Source organism: Cavia porcellus, unplaced genomic scaffold (genome assembly GCF_034190915.1).
Source record: "Cavia porcellus strain 051 isolate PalLab524CR breed Dunkin Hartley unplaced genomic scaffold, mCavPor4.1 scaffold_32, whole genome shotgun sequence".
NCBI lineage: Eukaryota > Metazoa > Chordata > Mammalia > Rodentia > Caviidae > Cavia > Cavia porcellus.
Window position 1 is genome coordinate 10,534,742 of NW_026947515.1, and position 17,027 is coordinate 10,551,768.

Below are 17,027 nucleotides of genomic sequence, written 5' to 3' on the forward strand. Positions count from 1 at the left end.
CTAAGTTCCAACATAGAACGGATCTTAGGAGCTGCTGCTGGTTATCCCCCTGGAAGGGCTGCATTTTTCCAGACTGCCACCGCTGACCGGGGAGGGGAGGTGCTTGCTTGGCTTCCCAGGCAATTGATGAGACATTTATCTGCCTCTGTGCTTTGTGGTTGCTGGTCCTGCAGGCTTCTCACTGTGAGCTCTGCTTCAGAGAAAGTGCACAGGGAATCTTGCCATGACTCAGCACAAGAATCAGTGCTCCTATTTGGCTGTTACATTAGCAGTGAGTTGCAATCTAGCATCAAATTTGCTGTCTTCAAAAATGTGTATAAACACAAAATTAATGACCAAGACATGGATTTAAATTTGAACAAATCAGTTTTCATTCAGCTGTTTTGTTTGGATTTATTTGTTTAGTTTAGTTTTGTTTTATTGAGACAAGCTTTCTGTATGTATATCAGGTGGATTTGAACACCCTGTGGAGCCTAGAATTGCCCTGACCTCACTGATGCGTTCCTCTCTCTGCCTTTTGAGTGCTGGGTTTATAGATATGCACCACCACACTTTGCTTTTGATTCAGATTTGTAGGAGAGAATTTAAGATATCCCAAACCTGGGGTCTCAACCTTCCTTTGAGAAATATATGTATGATCCTTTAGGAGGCAGTGACCTTTGAGGATGTGGTTGTGAACTTCAGCAATGAGGAGTGGATTTTGCTGAGTCCATCCCAAAAGAACCTCTACAGAGATGTGATGGGTGAAATCTTTAGGAACATGGCTGCAATAGGTAAGGATGAAACCTTTTTGGCACTCATGCTGTCAGAATATTGTTTGTTGCTCATTAGTGCTGTTTCATTAAAAAGAATATGAAAATATTTTTAAAAATATCTCAGACCTGGACACATTATATCATAAATCTAAACAAAATCTATTAATTTGTATGAATTACTCAACTGAGTCCTGGTATTTCTATGTCTACAATTCAGGAGGACTTGGGGACATCAAGGAAGCTGAAAAAGAAGGCAAAATGTACTGGAGATACTTAAGGTAATTCACACTCACAAGGAGAGGAATGTTCCTGAGTAATTAGTGAGTCAGCAGAAAAGTGACCACCAAAGTAATGAGGCACCATTCAATTTAATGTCAGTAATATTCTCCAAAGATGTATAAGCTAGTGTATATATGAGGGAATTAAATCATGAAAATGTATGACATTGCATATAGTTGTATACGAAAGGCATACACTTTGAGTTATGACATTCTCCCTTCAGTTTTTCTACCCATATATACATGTGAATACAACACATTCATTATCTAATAATTGCTAAGATTGCAATAGAATTTGAAATAAAACTGAGTGCTCATGTTTCCAAGCCAAGCTCTAGACAATCGTCGATTCTGACTAATATTCTTAGTAGGCAGTTGGAATGTTAGTGCACTCATTTTGAATATCAGTATGCAGTTGTCTCTACAAATTGATCCCCTCATACTTGTCCTGAATATTTTCAAAATGACAAAATCTGCATAAAATACTGATACATGCTCATTCATATACAAAGCAGATCATGTTATAACAGATCAGGCCTTGAAGCTTATCTATCTATCACTGGATTTGTAGAGAAGGTAATGTTAATAGACTCTCTGTGATTGTGCATTCTTGTAAACCCAGCACAGTAGGAATCAGATTTTGCAGAATGGCAATTTCAAGTTCAAACTTCACAGCTTAATGATCTATGAAAATCTCTTAAAATAGATTTTTAAAAAGCTATAGATTTATGCTAAGACCTGTTCTTCATTCCCAGCCCAGAATGGAAAACAATGTGTTATGTAATGTCAAAAAATAAATAATATAATGTCACTTGCCATAAGAATTAGATGGGTCTTTCAACCATCAATTCAGTGAAATAGCTCAGCTATAAAACCTAAAAGGTCACTGGCTTTCTTTTAGATGAGAAACCAAAATACAAAATGTGTAAAGAAATGAAACAGGGTTGTTAGAGAAAAGTAAGACTGACCATATGGAAAAGGGGACTACAGGTTAAGGACAGAAGGGAGATTGTGATGGGGAAACATATGAGAATAATCTGCATGTGATACATATATGTACCCATGCCCAAAGTGAAGCTAAAGATTACGCATTTCAAAGTACCAACTTTTAAGATTTCCAAATGTGTACCAGTCTTTTGGTTGTTTTCAACATATCTTACAAGGCCTTTCTGTTGCTTCATGGTCAGAATTTCTTAGCAGGCATTAAAAACAGAACTTGATATTAATGCAGTCATTAAATGGAGACCAATTTCACTGTGAATTTTTCTTTTTTTAAATTTAATATAAGGAAAGATTAAATAAGATAAAATAAGTATAAATAATACTGCTTTCAAAGTGAAAAAAACAATAAGAAATTGCAAGATGATGATTACAAATGCTGATCATAGAAATAGTTATGAAATACAAAAGTGAAACATATGAATTGGGGATTCAAACAGTGAGACTGCAAACAGTTTTGTTCAACTCTCCAAGAAAAGCTTATTAATATGGTTATAAATCCTATATGTGATTTTGTCTTTACAGAAATGACAAGCTAGGGAAATCTTATGTATATACATCTTGGAAGCAGTGTAAAGAAGTATTCCTTTGTACTGCAGAAGGTAATGTGAATGTGAAAGAAACAGAAACACACCACGATGTTCAGATCCATGAAAAATATTGCAGTGGAGGGAAACCCTATGTATGTCAGCAGTGTGGAAAAGGTTTCACCAAATCTGGACATTGTAAGCAACATGAAAGAATTCACACTGGAGAGAAACCATATGTATGTAAGCAATGTGGGAAAGCTTTTACCAGACTTGATTGTTGTAAGCAACATGAAAGAATTCACACTGGAGAGAAACCCTATGTATGTAAGCAATGTGGGAAAGCTTTTAAAACACGGGGAGCTTGTAAGGATCATGAAAGAATTCACACTCAAGAGAAACCCTATGTATGTAAGGAATGTGGGAAAGCTTTTAAAACACAGGGAGATTGTAAGAAACATGAAAGAATTCACACTGAAGAGAAACCCTATGTATGTAAGCAATGTGGGAAAGCTTTTACCAGACCTGATTGTTGTAAGCAACATGAAAGAATTCACACTGGAGAGAAACCCTATGTATGTAAGCAATGTGGGAAAGCTTTTACCAGACCTGATTGTTGTAAGCAACATGAAAGAATTCACACTCGAGAGAAACCCTATGTATGTAAGGAATGTGGGAAAGCTTTTAAAACACAGGGAGCTTGTAAGAATCATGAAAGAATTCACACTGGAGAGAAACCCTATGTATGTAAGGAATGTGGGAAAGCTTTTACCATACCTGGATGTTGTAAGAAACATGAAAGAATTCACACTGGAGAGAAACCTTATGTATGTAAGCAATGTGGGAAAGCTTTTAAAACACAGGGAGATTGTAAGAAACATGAAAGAATTCACACTGGAGAGAAACCATATGTATGTAAGCAATGTGGGAAAGCTTTTAACACATGGGGATACTGTAAGAAACATGAAAGAATTCACACTGGAGAGAAACCATATGTATGTAAGCAATGTGGCAAGGCTTTTAACACACATGCAAGTTATAAGGTTCATGAAAGAATTCACACTGGAGAGAAACCCTATGTATGTAAGGAATGTGGGAAAGCTTTTACCAGACCTGGATGTTGTAAGGAACATGAAAGAATTCACACTGGAGAGAAACCCTATGTATGTAAGGAATGTGGGAAAGCTTTTACCAGACCTGATTGTTGTAAGCAACATGAAAGAATTCACACTGGAGAAAAACCCTATGTATGTAAGCAATGTGGGAAAGCTTTTACCAGACCTGGACATTGTAAGGAACATGAAAGAATTCACACTGGAGAGAAACCATATGTGTGTAAGCAATGTGGGAAAGCTTTTAAAACACAGGGAGATTGTAAGAAACATGAAAGTTCACATTCAATATAAAACCAGTGTATATAGGCATCATAAGAATGGTTTCAGCACATGTACATATTGCATAATGCATGAAAATCTTCACACTGGGCAGAAAACTTACATATGTAAGGAATGTGGAAAAGGTTTCAGCAGAAATGCTCATTGTACAATACATTATAAAATTTACATGGTTGAGAAACCCTGTGTGTATGTGAAGAATGTGGGAAAGCTTTCACCACACATGGATTTTGTAAAATACATCTATGACTTCACACTGGTGAGAAAGCCTATGTATATAACAATGTGGCAAAGCTTTTACTGCATATAGTCATTGCAAAACACGTGAAAGAATTCACACTGGGAAGAACCACTGGCTATGTAAGCAAGTGGAGACACTTTCACCAGCCAGATTGTAAGTGAAATACATGAAAAAACTCACACAAGATACATCCTATGTGTTATGGGAATACTCTCAGCATGCTTGATCATTGTTACATATCTGAAATAGTTCACTAGGCAGAGATGATATGTGGATTAACTATGTGAGAAATATAGCCATCTTTCTTGTTAAATACATAGAAAAAGCATCACTGTTCAGACAGTTTAGATCTAAGTTTACTTTAAAAACCCCAAGGAGACCTGAAGAAATAATCAATACAGAAATTAGATGTCAATATTTCTTCACAAATATTCCAGAAATGACAAATCTGAGGTGGGGCTCTCCTTAGGTGCACATATTGCATTTGGTTTTCAGTTAAACACTTGTACCTCTCTAGATTTTTTAATCTAGTTGTTTTTGTGCTTCAACATGGCATCTTGTAACTAAACATCCTAAACTGAAATGGGCTTTTCACTTTCAAGTATGGATAGTGCCTCCGTACTTAATATTTTGTCTTTAAAACTTAAATTTTGTATTTTTATGGTGAATTTTAATGTTGTTTATTTAAAGAGGAAAAAAGTGTAGGAATAATAAAGAATTTCAGAAAAATAAACAATAAGAAATCACTAGTTGATTAGTATCATATTGTCATCTTAGAAGTAGTTGTTCAAGTTACAAATTTAAAGCATACAAACTGATATTCAAATAATGACACTGTCATGGTTCACCTCAATGATCCACCAAAAAGTTATTACTAGGCCTATCCGTCCTACACACTTTTTTTTTTCTTAAAGAGGGTAAGATTAAACATAGCGAAACAGAGCAAAACAGTTCATAAGAAAACAAGTTAAGGAAACACAGATTTCAAAGCAAGCCCACTGGAAATGTTCACTGTCTATCTTACTGTCTCTAGTTTTCTTCCAAATAGTTGTTCCCATCCTCACACACATTGAATATATACTGAAGATTATAGAACTAATCAAGCTTGCTTTTTCGATCTTCAACACTGATTTTGGCGAAGTCGATAATGACTAACATAATGTCTCTCATTGTCTTTGTAGTAGCTGCCTTTATCTTTATATATGCTGAAAGGGAACATAAGAGACTAGACTAATATCACTCTGAACAGTGAATAATAATATCCTGAGAAGGAGAAAGGTGAGGAATTGCCTAAAAAAAGAAGGCAGAGGACATACTTAAAAGTGTATCAGGATTTAAAAGCTAAAGTCTTGTTGCTCTGTTTAGTTTGGTTATATTTTGTTCTGGTCTGTCTACTCATATTAGATTTGAGGGCACAGAGAGATAACCCAAAAATAGCAGTTTATACCATGGTAATTATCCTTAATTTCCTATTAACTAAAACTGAATCCCTATATTACTTATATTGTCTTCTATGACTGATGTTCTTTGAAGCTGGATTGTTTCAATGTTATTTGGCCTTGACTGATTTTATTCACTTTGGGTATGCTTGCTGGTATCAAGTTCAAGAGCAGAGGCAACTACTCTGAAGATGACAAGGTGTAGAAGATATCCATTGGTGGGCTGGGTGTTTAGCTCAGTGGCTTAAGGCACCTGCCTGGCAAGTGTGAGGTCATGAGTTTCATCTCCAGAGCCAAAATAAATAAATAAATAAAAGATATCCATTCCAGGTTTGATTATTTTTTTAATTAAAGAGAAGAAAGGAAATAAAAAACAAAGCAGTAAAAGGGTACAAGTAATACAGAATTTCAAGAAAAAATACAGTAAGAAATCACTAGTTAATAGGTTACATATTGTCATTGCTAGGGTTATTTCCAAAAGATGAAAAATATTAACAAAAGATGAGAAATATAAAATAAAAAGTGGCCTTTATTCTGAGAACATGGAGAGAAATGACCAGCACCCTCACCGCTGGCGTCCAGCAATCTCTCCAGCGGACACGTCGCATGGGGGCCTATAAATAGCCTCGGTTTGGGGTGGAACCTAAGGCGGGCACTAGGGATACACAAGTAGCCCATTGGTCCTAGGTTTTGCACCATATGTAAATTTCCAGGGGCTGAAAGATGGCATCACAGGTAACTTCCTAGGGGCAGGGGAGATGGGGCTTCCTGCTTCCGGTTGTGGCTTTCCTGGCTACAGTGTCCTATCTGGGCAAAAATCCTTTCAGTCATCTTAGAAACAGTTGTACAAATTATAAAATTAAAGCATATAAAGTTGATATTCATACAATGAGATTGCAGAAAGTTCTGTTCAGTGATCCAACAAAAGCTCAGTAATATGATTTTCCATCCTACAGACTCAAGCATGCAGTTATATCCCTTAGACCACCTTCCTTTCCTCTCTTTTTTACAATAACAGTTACAAGTTTTGAGTTTTTTTACTCCCACAGTTCTTATTACATTTTTTTGAAGAGAATAAATCCTAACATGACTAAACAAAACAGAGACAGTTAGAACAGAAGGATGGGCATAGTACATGATGCAAAAATAGAATATCAGATGATCAAAAATGGTTACCATTGTGCCTCTTGCTATTTTTGAAAAGAGTTGCTATATCATCAGATATAATAGAATTGATCAAAACAGTACAGAACAAGACCAATCAAACCTACACTGGAAACCTTGCAAGACTTCAAAAGAAGATAATAGTCAAACTATAATGGGCATCATAATAAATCTTATTGCCTTCAAAGTGGTTGTCTATACCCTCAAACTTGGTACTATCAAACAAAATAGAATATAGTAAATTCAGACAGAACAAGATGTGGAGAGCAATACTGGGGTTCAAATCAGGTTAATAGGAAAACAAATAGTTACTATAGTATATCCTGCTATTTTTAAATTTAGTTTTCCTTAATTGAAAAAAATAAAAAAATTTAATTTAAAAAAGGGTGGAGATTGAGATAAAAGATGACATTGTAATAGAACAACACTGGTCAGAATGGAACAATTTAAGCATAATTGTGTTTCACTCCCAGATAATCTAACATAATAGTAGTCACCAGAGTGCCTCATTCCTTGAATTATTTGAGTATAACTTCATATACGATAGCATCAAGCATATCAAGACAGTGTGAAGCCATTCAACAGAATGAAAGAATTACAGGGTATTTAGAACCAGTTAACAGAAAATGAACAATGGTTTCTATATTATCTCCTTGCCTTTTAAAAAATTTTCTTTATACTATCACATATAGTAGAATATAGTAAGATACATGTTAAAACCAGTGGAAACAGATAGTTTGTTAGAGAGGGACCATTCTTGCACCACTGAGATTGAGCCCAGTGTTGATAATGTTGGTTAATTTTGAATATGCTGGTGAGTTAACGTTGCAAACATTTAGCTGAACACTTTTGTTTATGTTTGGTAGGAATATTAGCCAACAGAGTATTTTCATTTACATTATTTTTAAGACATTATTGTCTGGCTTCATTCTCAGGATAACTTTAACTTTGTCACTTAAAAGAAGTTGATGGTGGGTTTTCCTTCAACTTGATCAAAGAATTGAAAAACAATCAGTATTTATTCTTTATTATATACTGGATAAAATTCACCAGTGCACTTTTTGTATCCCAGCTTTGTTGTTGTTATTAAGAAGCTTTGATTTTTACCCATTGCCTGTGCTCCTTATTGCTCTGTTCATCAGACTATTTCATTCTGATGCATGTGGTTCTGGGACATCAATGCTCACCACATATCCATTAAGGGTCACATGTCATTTTACTTTTGGATGCTAACATTTACTTTTGTATCTTCAAACTATCTCTATAATATGTAATTTTGTAACTCCTTTCCCTTACTCAGTTTTTAATGCACACTCTTGCAGGGTTTGGTTACTGATGGAGGAAACTGGGGCTGGTGAGGGCCTGGTCTCTTATTTAAGGCTTCATACCCTGACCTGCCTGCAGTGTCCCCATCTCCTGACCTGCTCCCTGTAAACATCTGTCCTGCTCCATAGCTACGGTGAGTCCACACGTGGCAGCTCAGATCTGCACCTGGGTGGAAAACATTCAGTCATGTTGGGGTTTGTGACAGACTGGCCTCATACAGAGCTCCCCTGAGTGAGACAGGCATGTAGGAAGGAGCTCTGGAACCATTCCAGCTCTCCCCTGTCCAGTGTGCAGTGTGTGATGCTTTCCTGAGAACTCACTGATGGAGGAGACAGCCTGGACCTGGGTATTTTTTAGCCATGCTTCCTGCTAGGAGACATGGTGTCCTGAACCTCTGCCTGGACCATCTCTGTGACTTCAGATTTCCACAGAGATGTGAGCAGACTCAGTATTCTTCTACCAGGCTCTAGCTCTATGCTGAGGCTTCAGGTGAAAAATCTGTGACCCTCAATTTATCTTATATACATTTAACCTGGAAATTCCACTCCTAAGGGTCATTATAAAAATGAGATTTACAGACACCATATTCTCTTCTTAATCAGGTAAAATGTGGACAATTAGATACCATGAATGTTCCACAGCACAGCTGCTGAGTTAATTATAAATTACAGTCACTGAAAATGCTAAAAGAAGGCCATGTCCTAGGCCATGTCCCTGATCTTTCCTGAGATGGAAGAGAGCTTGTGTCCTGGCTCTCTCTCCACCCAGCAGTGAAGAGACACAAGCCTGCACAGCAGATGAGGACAGGAGCGAGGAGCTGGTCAGTGGCAGACCCCTCATCCTGGGAGGGATGCCTTTATGGCTTTTCCATTGCATTATTTATAGTGCTCCATTCAATATTGCTGCTCTTCTGTTCAATTCAGTTCAGAATAAATAGTTGGTATTTTCTTGAATAGGTGAGTGGAAATGGATGATTTAATTTTCTTTTATGTGTAATGTAGGATAAGCATATGGAAGAACATTCAAGCTTCACTTTATAGATATATAAAATAAGGAGTCTTTTTATTCAGAAAGGCAACACATCATTCATGACTAACTTTTAAACCTGCCATGTGGATCGTGCTGTGGTGGGTGTCCTGCCCTCCCTACCTGAGAAGTCACTGTGACCATCTGTGTCTGGCACAGGACACCCAGAATCTTCTTCAGAGTCTCTTTTTCCAGCAAGGAGGACTGGAATCTTCCTGTGCTCAGGCCACGCAGGGAGTGTGCAGAATGCAGAGGAGCCCAGTACCTCCTGCCTTACACCGTTTTCTACCACAGCATCCATGCTGCAGCCCTGCAGGCCCAATAAGGCAGAGCCCCCAGGGTGCAACAAAGACCCTACCACCTCAGCCCCAGGGGCCTCAACTCCTGGGTCCTGGCCTCAGCCTCCACCAGGCTCCAGGCTTTGCCATGTATTGGACATTCATAGTGGTCCAGACACACCATCAGTGCCTTGGTGCAAAGGCCATTTTCCACAGTAACCCTTCCATTCTGCAAATTTTGATCCTTTCCTTTTAAAAGGAGGTTGAGGCATTGGAGACAAAACCCCACACTTTGGCATTACGTTTTGTTTTTCTTTCTTTCCCCTTCTTGTTTTCTTCTACCCTTTCTTCTTCTTCTTCTTCTTCTTCTTCTTCTTCTTCTTCTTCTTCTTCTTCTTCTTCTTCTTCATCTCTTCATCTTTGTCTTTGTCGTTCTCTTGGACTTCTTTGTCTTTGACTTCTTTATCTTCTTCTTGGTTTCTTTGTTGCTTTAAGCATATATTTAGAGGTGCATTTGGCCAAAAACCTTTCTTTGTCTTTTCACTTTCCAGTTTACTGAAGTTTTTACAGATCTCTAATGCAATTCTAACCCTATGTGTTTGAATGCTCAGAATCCATTCTGTGGCTTGGTAGAATGAGGGAAGTAAAGAAGAAACTGAACTTGGGGAAGTTTTTGTGCATTTTAGCATATCGTGCAACAACACGTGACTCATGGCTTTTTACCTTGAAAATATGGACTTCAGCAGCAAGTGGGTCTGCTACAGACAAAATGAGTTTCCTGTAGGTGTTTCAAACAATCTCATTTCCCCTCAACTTGTGAAGCACATGGTATATGTTTCTTATGGCCAAACTTGAAAAATTATTTCCAGTAAATGAAAGGCTGCCACTGGTCCTGAAATGATGACAGAACTTTCTTGTAAACAGATAGTCTGATTCACACCCTGGCCAACAGAAACTAAGAGAGTCAGAGATGGCTGGCACAGATAGAAACACCTCAAGATTGTCAACTACCAGCCACAACAAGTAGGAACCACGTTGCTGAGCTTTCATTGTTGGGTGATTGAATTGTGTGGTGGGTTTTGAACTAGGTTTTCTGAGGCAGCGCAGTAAATCTAGGTTGCTGCTTGGATCCCCCTTCCTGCAGTGCAATACAAACAGAAAGTCATGAGCATGCATCATTTATTTGAAAATTTCTATTGCAGTTATGAAACCTGTATGCATGAGAGTCCACATCTCTATCATAGCAGACCCACCCACGTGCATTACCACCATATCTTGTAAAGGGTCAGTTTATTTATACAAAATTCACAGTGATGTTCTCAGCCTTGATTTTCCAGACTGGTGCATTTCTTGAAGGGAAGTCATTTCTTGAAGGGAATTTCTTGAAGGGAAGTCATCAGTCATTCTTGAAAGGAAGCTAAATGATTTTATTTTGAGTAAACTTCAAGTATGTTGCTATGCTTCTGTCTGATGTCCTCGCTGCCAGACATGAGGAAAGCAATGAGTGGGATCTGCTGCAGGTTTAGCTCCAGAGGGACACATTGCACAGCTGTGTCAGGCAGGGCTCTCCATCACCTGACTTGCCACCCTGATATCCAAATACCCTTGCACAGTGCTGTCTTTGGCTTCGGGAGGTTCTGGATTGCAGTGGAGATGCCCAGTGTACTGGCTGGCCCTGGGGAAACCTTGTCATGCCATGAGTTTGTCATCCTTAGCCCTGCACCTCTGTGGCCCTGGGGCCAGGACAAAATTCCCCCCGGCTGCAGTGAACAGCATCGTCCCGACAGCTCTCCTTGTGTGTACTCTATGCGGAGGCTAGCAAGGGTCCCAGCTCATTCCTGCTTCAAAGAGTACTGTGAATCAAACTCTTGAAAATTTGTGCAGCATTCTGTGTGGGAGAAAACTGTATTCTTAGTCCTAGGAGTTGTGGGGAAGGCTGTTTAGAGCTCTGATGGGAGCTGGGAGATATGGCTGTGCTCTGCCCTTCCCATTGTTGTTCAGCACCTGCCTTCAAATGTGTCAGTGGATGGGGGAACAACACATTTCAGGGATGTGTGCCTGGATGAAACCAGTTTAGGAGGCTCATGTCTGGTGTTGGCCATGTCTGGTGATTCCCTTTGAGTTAGAAGAATTTGCCATTTCCTTCACAAAATGGACTCATGAAACCTCTTTCACACTTGTAATAAAAACCATCTATCTGACTCTTGGTTGTAAATAAAGGTTTCCTGTTTTGGTTTTTGCATTATTGTTGTTTTTCAAATGCATTGAATCAGCCCTTTGTAGCTCCCTTTGTATCACTGAAATCATGGAAAACATTTTCAAAAATGAAAAGATTAGTACATACACAATGGTCTCTACATTTTCCCTGTAGACTTTTTTTCTCTAGGATTTTCTCTTCTTTCAAAGAGCAGTAGCAGCCAGTCTCCTCCAGAAATGTTTGGCCAAGCAGAATCTGATGCACTGATATGAAAGACCCAGGGTACTCGCTGGTAAGTGTGGGCCACTGCAGCTCTTACAGGGGGGAGAACTAACAGTGTCTCCTGAGATCCACGCCATGTTGGAACTTAGGACTCTGGGAAGCCAAGCCAGCACCTCTGCTCCCTGGTAAGCAGTGGTAGTGTGGCCCACTGCAGTCCTTCCAGGAGGAGAACTAGCAGTGTCTCCTGAAATCCATGCTATATTGGAACTGAGGACACTGTGAAAACAAATGACCATTCTGCCTCCTTGCTAACAATAGTGAACCTACTGCTACATGGCCTAGAGTCAAATATCCCACTTCCCCTATCCTCCTTCCCCTCCTCCTCCCTGTCCATTAGCAAGTGGGAACCAGAAATCTGAGCATCTCCTGGGAGGTTGACCATAGCAAATAAGGGGGACTTCCTTCTACCATTTCTTTGACGGCAAATACTTTTATTACTGTTTTGCTCTTTTCTGATTAATGGTACTGCTCTATTCAATATTCTGTTTTGATAAGTTCTATAGTGTTCTATATTTCATCTCATTTTGATATACAGGATTGAAAGAACAACTATTATAAAGATAACAAAATATACTGTGATACCTATGACTGTTGTTCCGGTAACCTGCTGTGAAGTTCTGTACCAATTTCACTGTACAATCTTAGTTGGCTTTATTCTGACTTGTTCTGTTGTATACTTGCAAAATAAAAATTAAAAGAAAAAGAAAGACCCAAGGTAGTAAATCACAGTGAGAGAAAGGTCAGCACTGGGTGGGGACTAGCAGGAGAGAACAGGGGTATGGATGGGTCCAACACTGAGCAGAAAGCTGGCACTCGACAGATGTGAAGATTGTACCAATTGACGATGTGCTTACGTGTGACTCAACTGAACATGTGGAAACTAATGAAATCTTAACTTAAAATTATCTTAGAATTTAATGTTTCAAAGAACTGTAGACTTAAGAGTAGAAAGGAAAACTGAGAGAAATAGAAGAGGTAAAGGGAAGGGCAAGCAAAGGGCAGGTGCTTTGCAGGACTTGAGCCCTAAGTGGAGCTCAGGACACCTGCCATGGAGCCAGCAACAGGCCTGCCTTGGAATTCCACCAGACCAGTTATCTGCCCTTTATTTTCAGGTTGATACCAGAGCTGTTGAGGTCATTGGACGTGAAGCTGGCACAAGATCTGTAAGTAGACCTTGAGCTCAGTCCAGTACCAGCCCAGATTTAGAAAAATCACCAACTGTCCTTGCTCCTTGCAGGCCCCAAAACCTCCCAGGGCCTGTCAGGGACAGCTCTGTGCACAAATGCACCCCAGGAAAACTTCCCATTCTCCCTCACCCCACTCACTTCTGCATGCCTCTGTGTTGCAGGAGGCCCCAAGTCTGAGAGTCTTTCTCCCTCTAAAGTGTCCCATGTCCTCCTCAGAAACCAACAGACCCAGGACAATTCCTTCTCACTGCAGTTCTCATTTTCAGTGAGCTAGGCTTGACCCAACTCAATCAAATTAGATTGGGCTGATTGTACCACCTTGCTTAGCAGCACCTGCCAGGAGCCAAGAAGAGAAACTCTGACCCTGAGGAGGACAGGTGTAAGCAGCACTACAGGTGTGGCCTCCCTCCCAAATGGCCCTCCCAGTGTATCCTGTTTGCTAACCATAATCAGCCCTCACTTGCTGTCAGAGGTCCCTGGACAGTGCTGTTACCACCTGTCCTACACTCTGTAGGAATCCTGAAATGCAACTCCCTTTTCTACCCTTGTGGCCCATTGCCTCTGTGAGAAAGCAAGTGGAGTCTGCAGTGTTACTCTAATGGTTGCTCAACAGGGTGCTGCTGTATAACTATCTGAGAAGTGAGTGGACAGTGGGAGTGCATCCTGCCTGCCTTTCCTCCACCTTCAGTGCATATGCATCACTCCATTCTGTGTGCCTTTGTGAGTCTCGCTTTCCCCTATTTTATGTCCATATGTACAGAGGCCAAGAAGTTAGACACATTCACCATAATGTGGGTGGTACATGGCCTGCTCTCCAGGGTGCCTGTGTTGCCTTCATAACATGGAAACACAAGAGACCAGTGTTTGTATCTGCTCTGGTCACTGCAACATGGTCAATACCTGGTACACTGATGATTTAAGGCACCTACCAGCTCCCTCTATAATGTCTATGTGGAACTGGGTCATCTGGAATCCCCCAGAGATTCTTGCTCTGGATACCATGGAAGCACATGGAATGACTGCCCAGTGTTCTTCAGATTGTAGACAACTGCTCCACCCCAGGGATGGATCTTTGGCAGGAGGCAAAGCTTCCCCACGGGAAAGGAAAAACTGCAATGAAGCCAGGGTCCCCATTCAGAGAAGACCTAGTTTTAGACCCAACTCCTCCTTCCTACTTCCCTTGTCAACTTAGAAAAGACACCATGCCTCTCATGTCCTTTCCAGTGTGTCCCCCTGAGCTATGGAGGTCATATTGGCATCTGCTTCCTAGGGACATCATCAGAGGTGAGAGATGACACTTTTAAATTTGTGGGCTGGTGTCATGTGTACACAGTGTACAGAATTAGAGGTGAAATCGATGAAAGGTGGGAGGGAGGTGAACACATTGTACATAGGCCTAGATCCTTCTGTATGGTGGTGTAAATGACACTCACCTCCTGGACATGTTTGCCTGGTGTCATCATGAGGGGGCAGAAGTTCATCAGATTAACCATCATTTTGTTCCCTAAGCATCTCAATTTCTTCTATGTATTGGTTCTATGGCCTCAAGTCAGGACCTCACACAAGCTAGGCAAGCAGCATGGATCCAGATGCACCCCCAGATCTACCAGCACTGTGCCTCATTCACACCTGTGTGAGTCACTACACCCATGGCCAGCGTGCTCAACTGCTGACAGCTCACCTTTTGATGGCCACTTCCTGAGTAGTCCATTCCTTGACCATAGGTCACAGGTAGAGAATTTTGTTCAGCTTTGTTTTAGCTAGGCTAAAATTTATCCCAGATCCTCACACATGGTAGGGAAGTACTCTATCCTGAGCTCTCTCCCCAATTCCTTACTTATTCTTAATAACAGAACATGGCAGACGTGATGGGATGTTACTATCAAGGTTCACACATAAAATGCCTGTGACCAACCTCCTGATCTCTCCCTCCTCTGTTCTTCCTTCCTTTCTCTCTCTTTTGTTTTTTCTTCCTCTCTGTATTGCTATCTCTGCATCTTCCCTGAGGAGAGGCTGACTCTTTGCAGAGAAAAAGGGTAAGAGACAGAGCAGACATCAGACCTCCATTCTAACCTTGTTCCTGACTATTAGCAAGAGAGAGAGAGAGAGCCTGAGAACAGATTTTGCCACAGATGTGCTTCCACTGATTCTGCAGCCTGATTTGGAGAACCTAAGGTGGATCCCCCAGCAGCACCTCCTGAATTCCTAACCCATAGAACCTGACAGAACTGAAGTTTATCTGTTGTACTTAAGTTTGCAGCCATGCATTCATCAGTGGTCACTGATGTGCTATATCAGTTGTGAGGTTCTGCCCCACACCTGTCCCTTGATCACTCTTCCCTTCCCTTATTCTCACCAAGCCCTCTGTTCTCTCTTTTCATCTCTTTATTGACTAAAAAAATTTGAATTTGCATCTCTAAATTGTTGGTCCTCTGTCTTCAGCCACACAGACTCTGCTCTGTACAGCATTAGGGCCTGCATGTCTCAGGTTCAGGCATCAGTTCCATCTCAGTGAGGCTGTTCAGATCCCCTCATGTAGTGACCTTGGCCTCTGTGTGCCCTTGCTTTATTGGGGTATAGTGCTGGGTCTTCTCTTCCACTACATTCTGTTGTGGATTGTCCCGCTCCTCCAGGCTTCCAGCTTCTGGGTGGCCACTGACATATTGTCCTTTTCTGTGTTGGTGCCAGCCTCTTTCAGCCGAGGAATAAGGTGAGAATTTGAGGCACATAGATTGAATAGATCAGATCAATTTTCCTCTGAGCAACCCAGTGTGTGATCATGGCATCACTGTGTGTTCGTGTATGTGTGTGTGTGTGTGTGTGTGTGTGTGTGTGTGTGTGCGCACATGTGTGTGTATCCCTTGGGATGCTGCTTGAAATCAGTCCCACATGTTTAGGCTCAGGTCCCAGGAGCTTGGTGGCTGTTTTTCTAATGCCTTTGGGAGTTGGCTGGGTCCTGTGCTAGGAGGTCTTTCTCCTTTGGACTTCTCCCCTATCCTCTTCACTCTGCCCATGTCCTGTGCCTAGGACCTGGCATTGTCCCTCTCTCGGCACTGGTTCTCAAATGTCCATTGGGAGTGGAATAACACACATAGTCCTTTACTGTGGAAATTCTAGCATGCTCGGGGGTGAGGCACTAGAGGGTCACATGGGGTACTCTTCACCTCAGCACTGTCCCCATCCACACCTGCCTGTAATTTGATACCATCCCTACTAAGGTCCTCATCCTCAGGTTACCTCACATTGCCATTGTCACATGCAGTCCATTGGGCAGGGCAAGGCCTGGACTTAGAACTCACCACTCACTGTCACTGATGCCTTGCCCAAGCCTGTGACACTTTATAGGCCCACTTGGTTCAAAGACCATGGGAAAACTTTCTATCATCCATCGAATTCAGGAGCTACACCTTAGCTCACACTGGGGCACCCACGTGCTCAGCTATTTCTTTGTGGGAAACCCAGTGGCTGCTGAATCTGTGACCTAACCTCTTCTGCTGTGCAGGCCCCAGTGGCATCACAGTGCAGCCAGGACTTGGGGGAATAACTTCAGCCTGGAGTATTTATAGTGTGGAGCAACCAATCAGCTGGCCTCTGTGAAGGCTGCAGGGGTTTACACCATGACACAGCAGATCTCTGATTGAAGACCTTCCCCCACCCCCAGCCCCTGAGGAGTCATGGAGAGCTCTTGGGTGCCCTCCATATTTGTGGCCTGGGCACGAGCCTAGCAGATTCTAGTTCTGGGCTTGTTTTTACTACCTGGGACCAGATGCCATTGCTGTTTCCCAGTGCTCATTTCTCCCATTTGTTTGCCTCCATGGCCATTATATTTCTTTAATTATGTACACAAGGCCTCATTATTCTTAATCAGCCTGTGTTCATGTGTCTCATTTTTTTACTGAATTACTGGAGAAATATGTGACTTATAGGTGGTGGC

General features: G+C 41.1%; 1 protein-coding gene across 1 annotated transcript; it reads left to right on the forward strand.

Annotated features, from left to right (window-relative positions):
- The first annotated feature begins 605 nt into the window (after positions 1 to 605).
- LOC134474499 (zinc finger protein 501-like) lies at positions 606 to 16,637 on the forward strand. Its single transcript, XM_063242671.1, has 6 exons — positions 606 to 773; positions 973 to 1,033; positions 2,558 to 2,851; positions 2,933 to 3,911; positions 13,019 to 13,069; positions 16,596 to 16,637. Exons 1-6 carry the CDS (start codon positions 740 to 742, stop codon positions 16,635 to 16,637), a joined length of 1,461 nt encoding a protein of 486 aa, XP_063098741.1. The 5' UTR covers positions 606 to 739.
- The last annotated feature ends 390 nt before the right edge of the window (positions 16,638 to 17,027 follow it).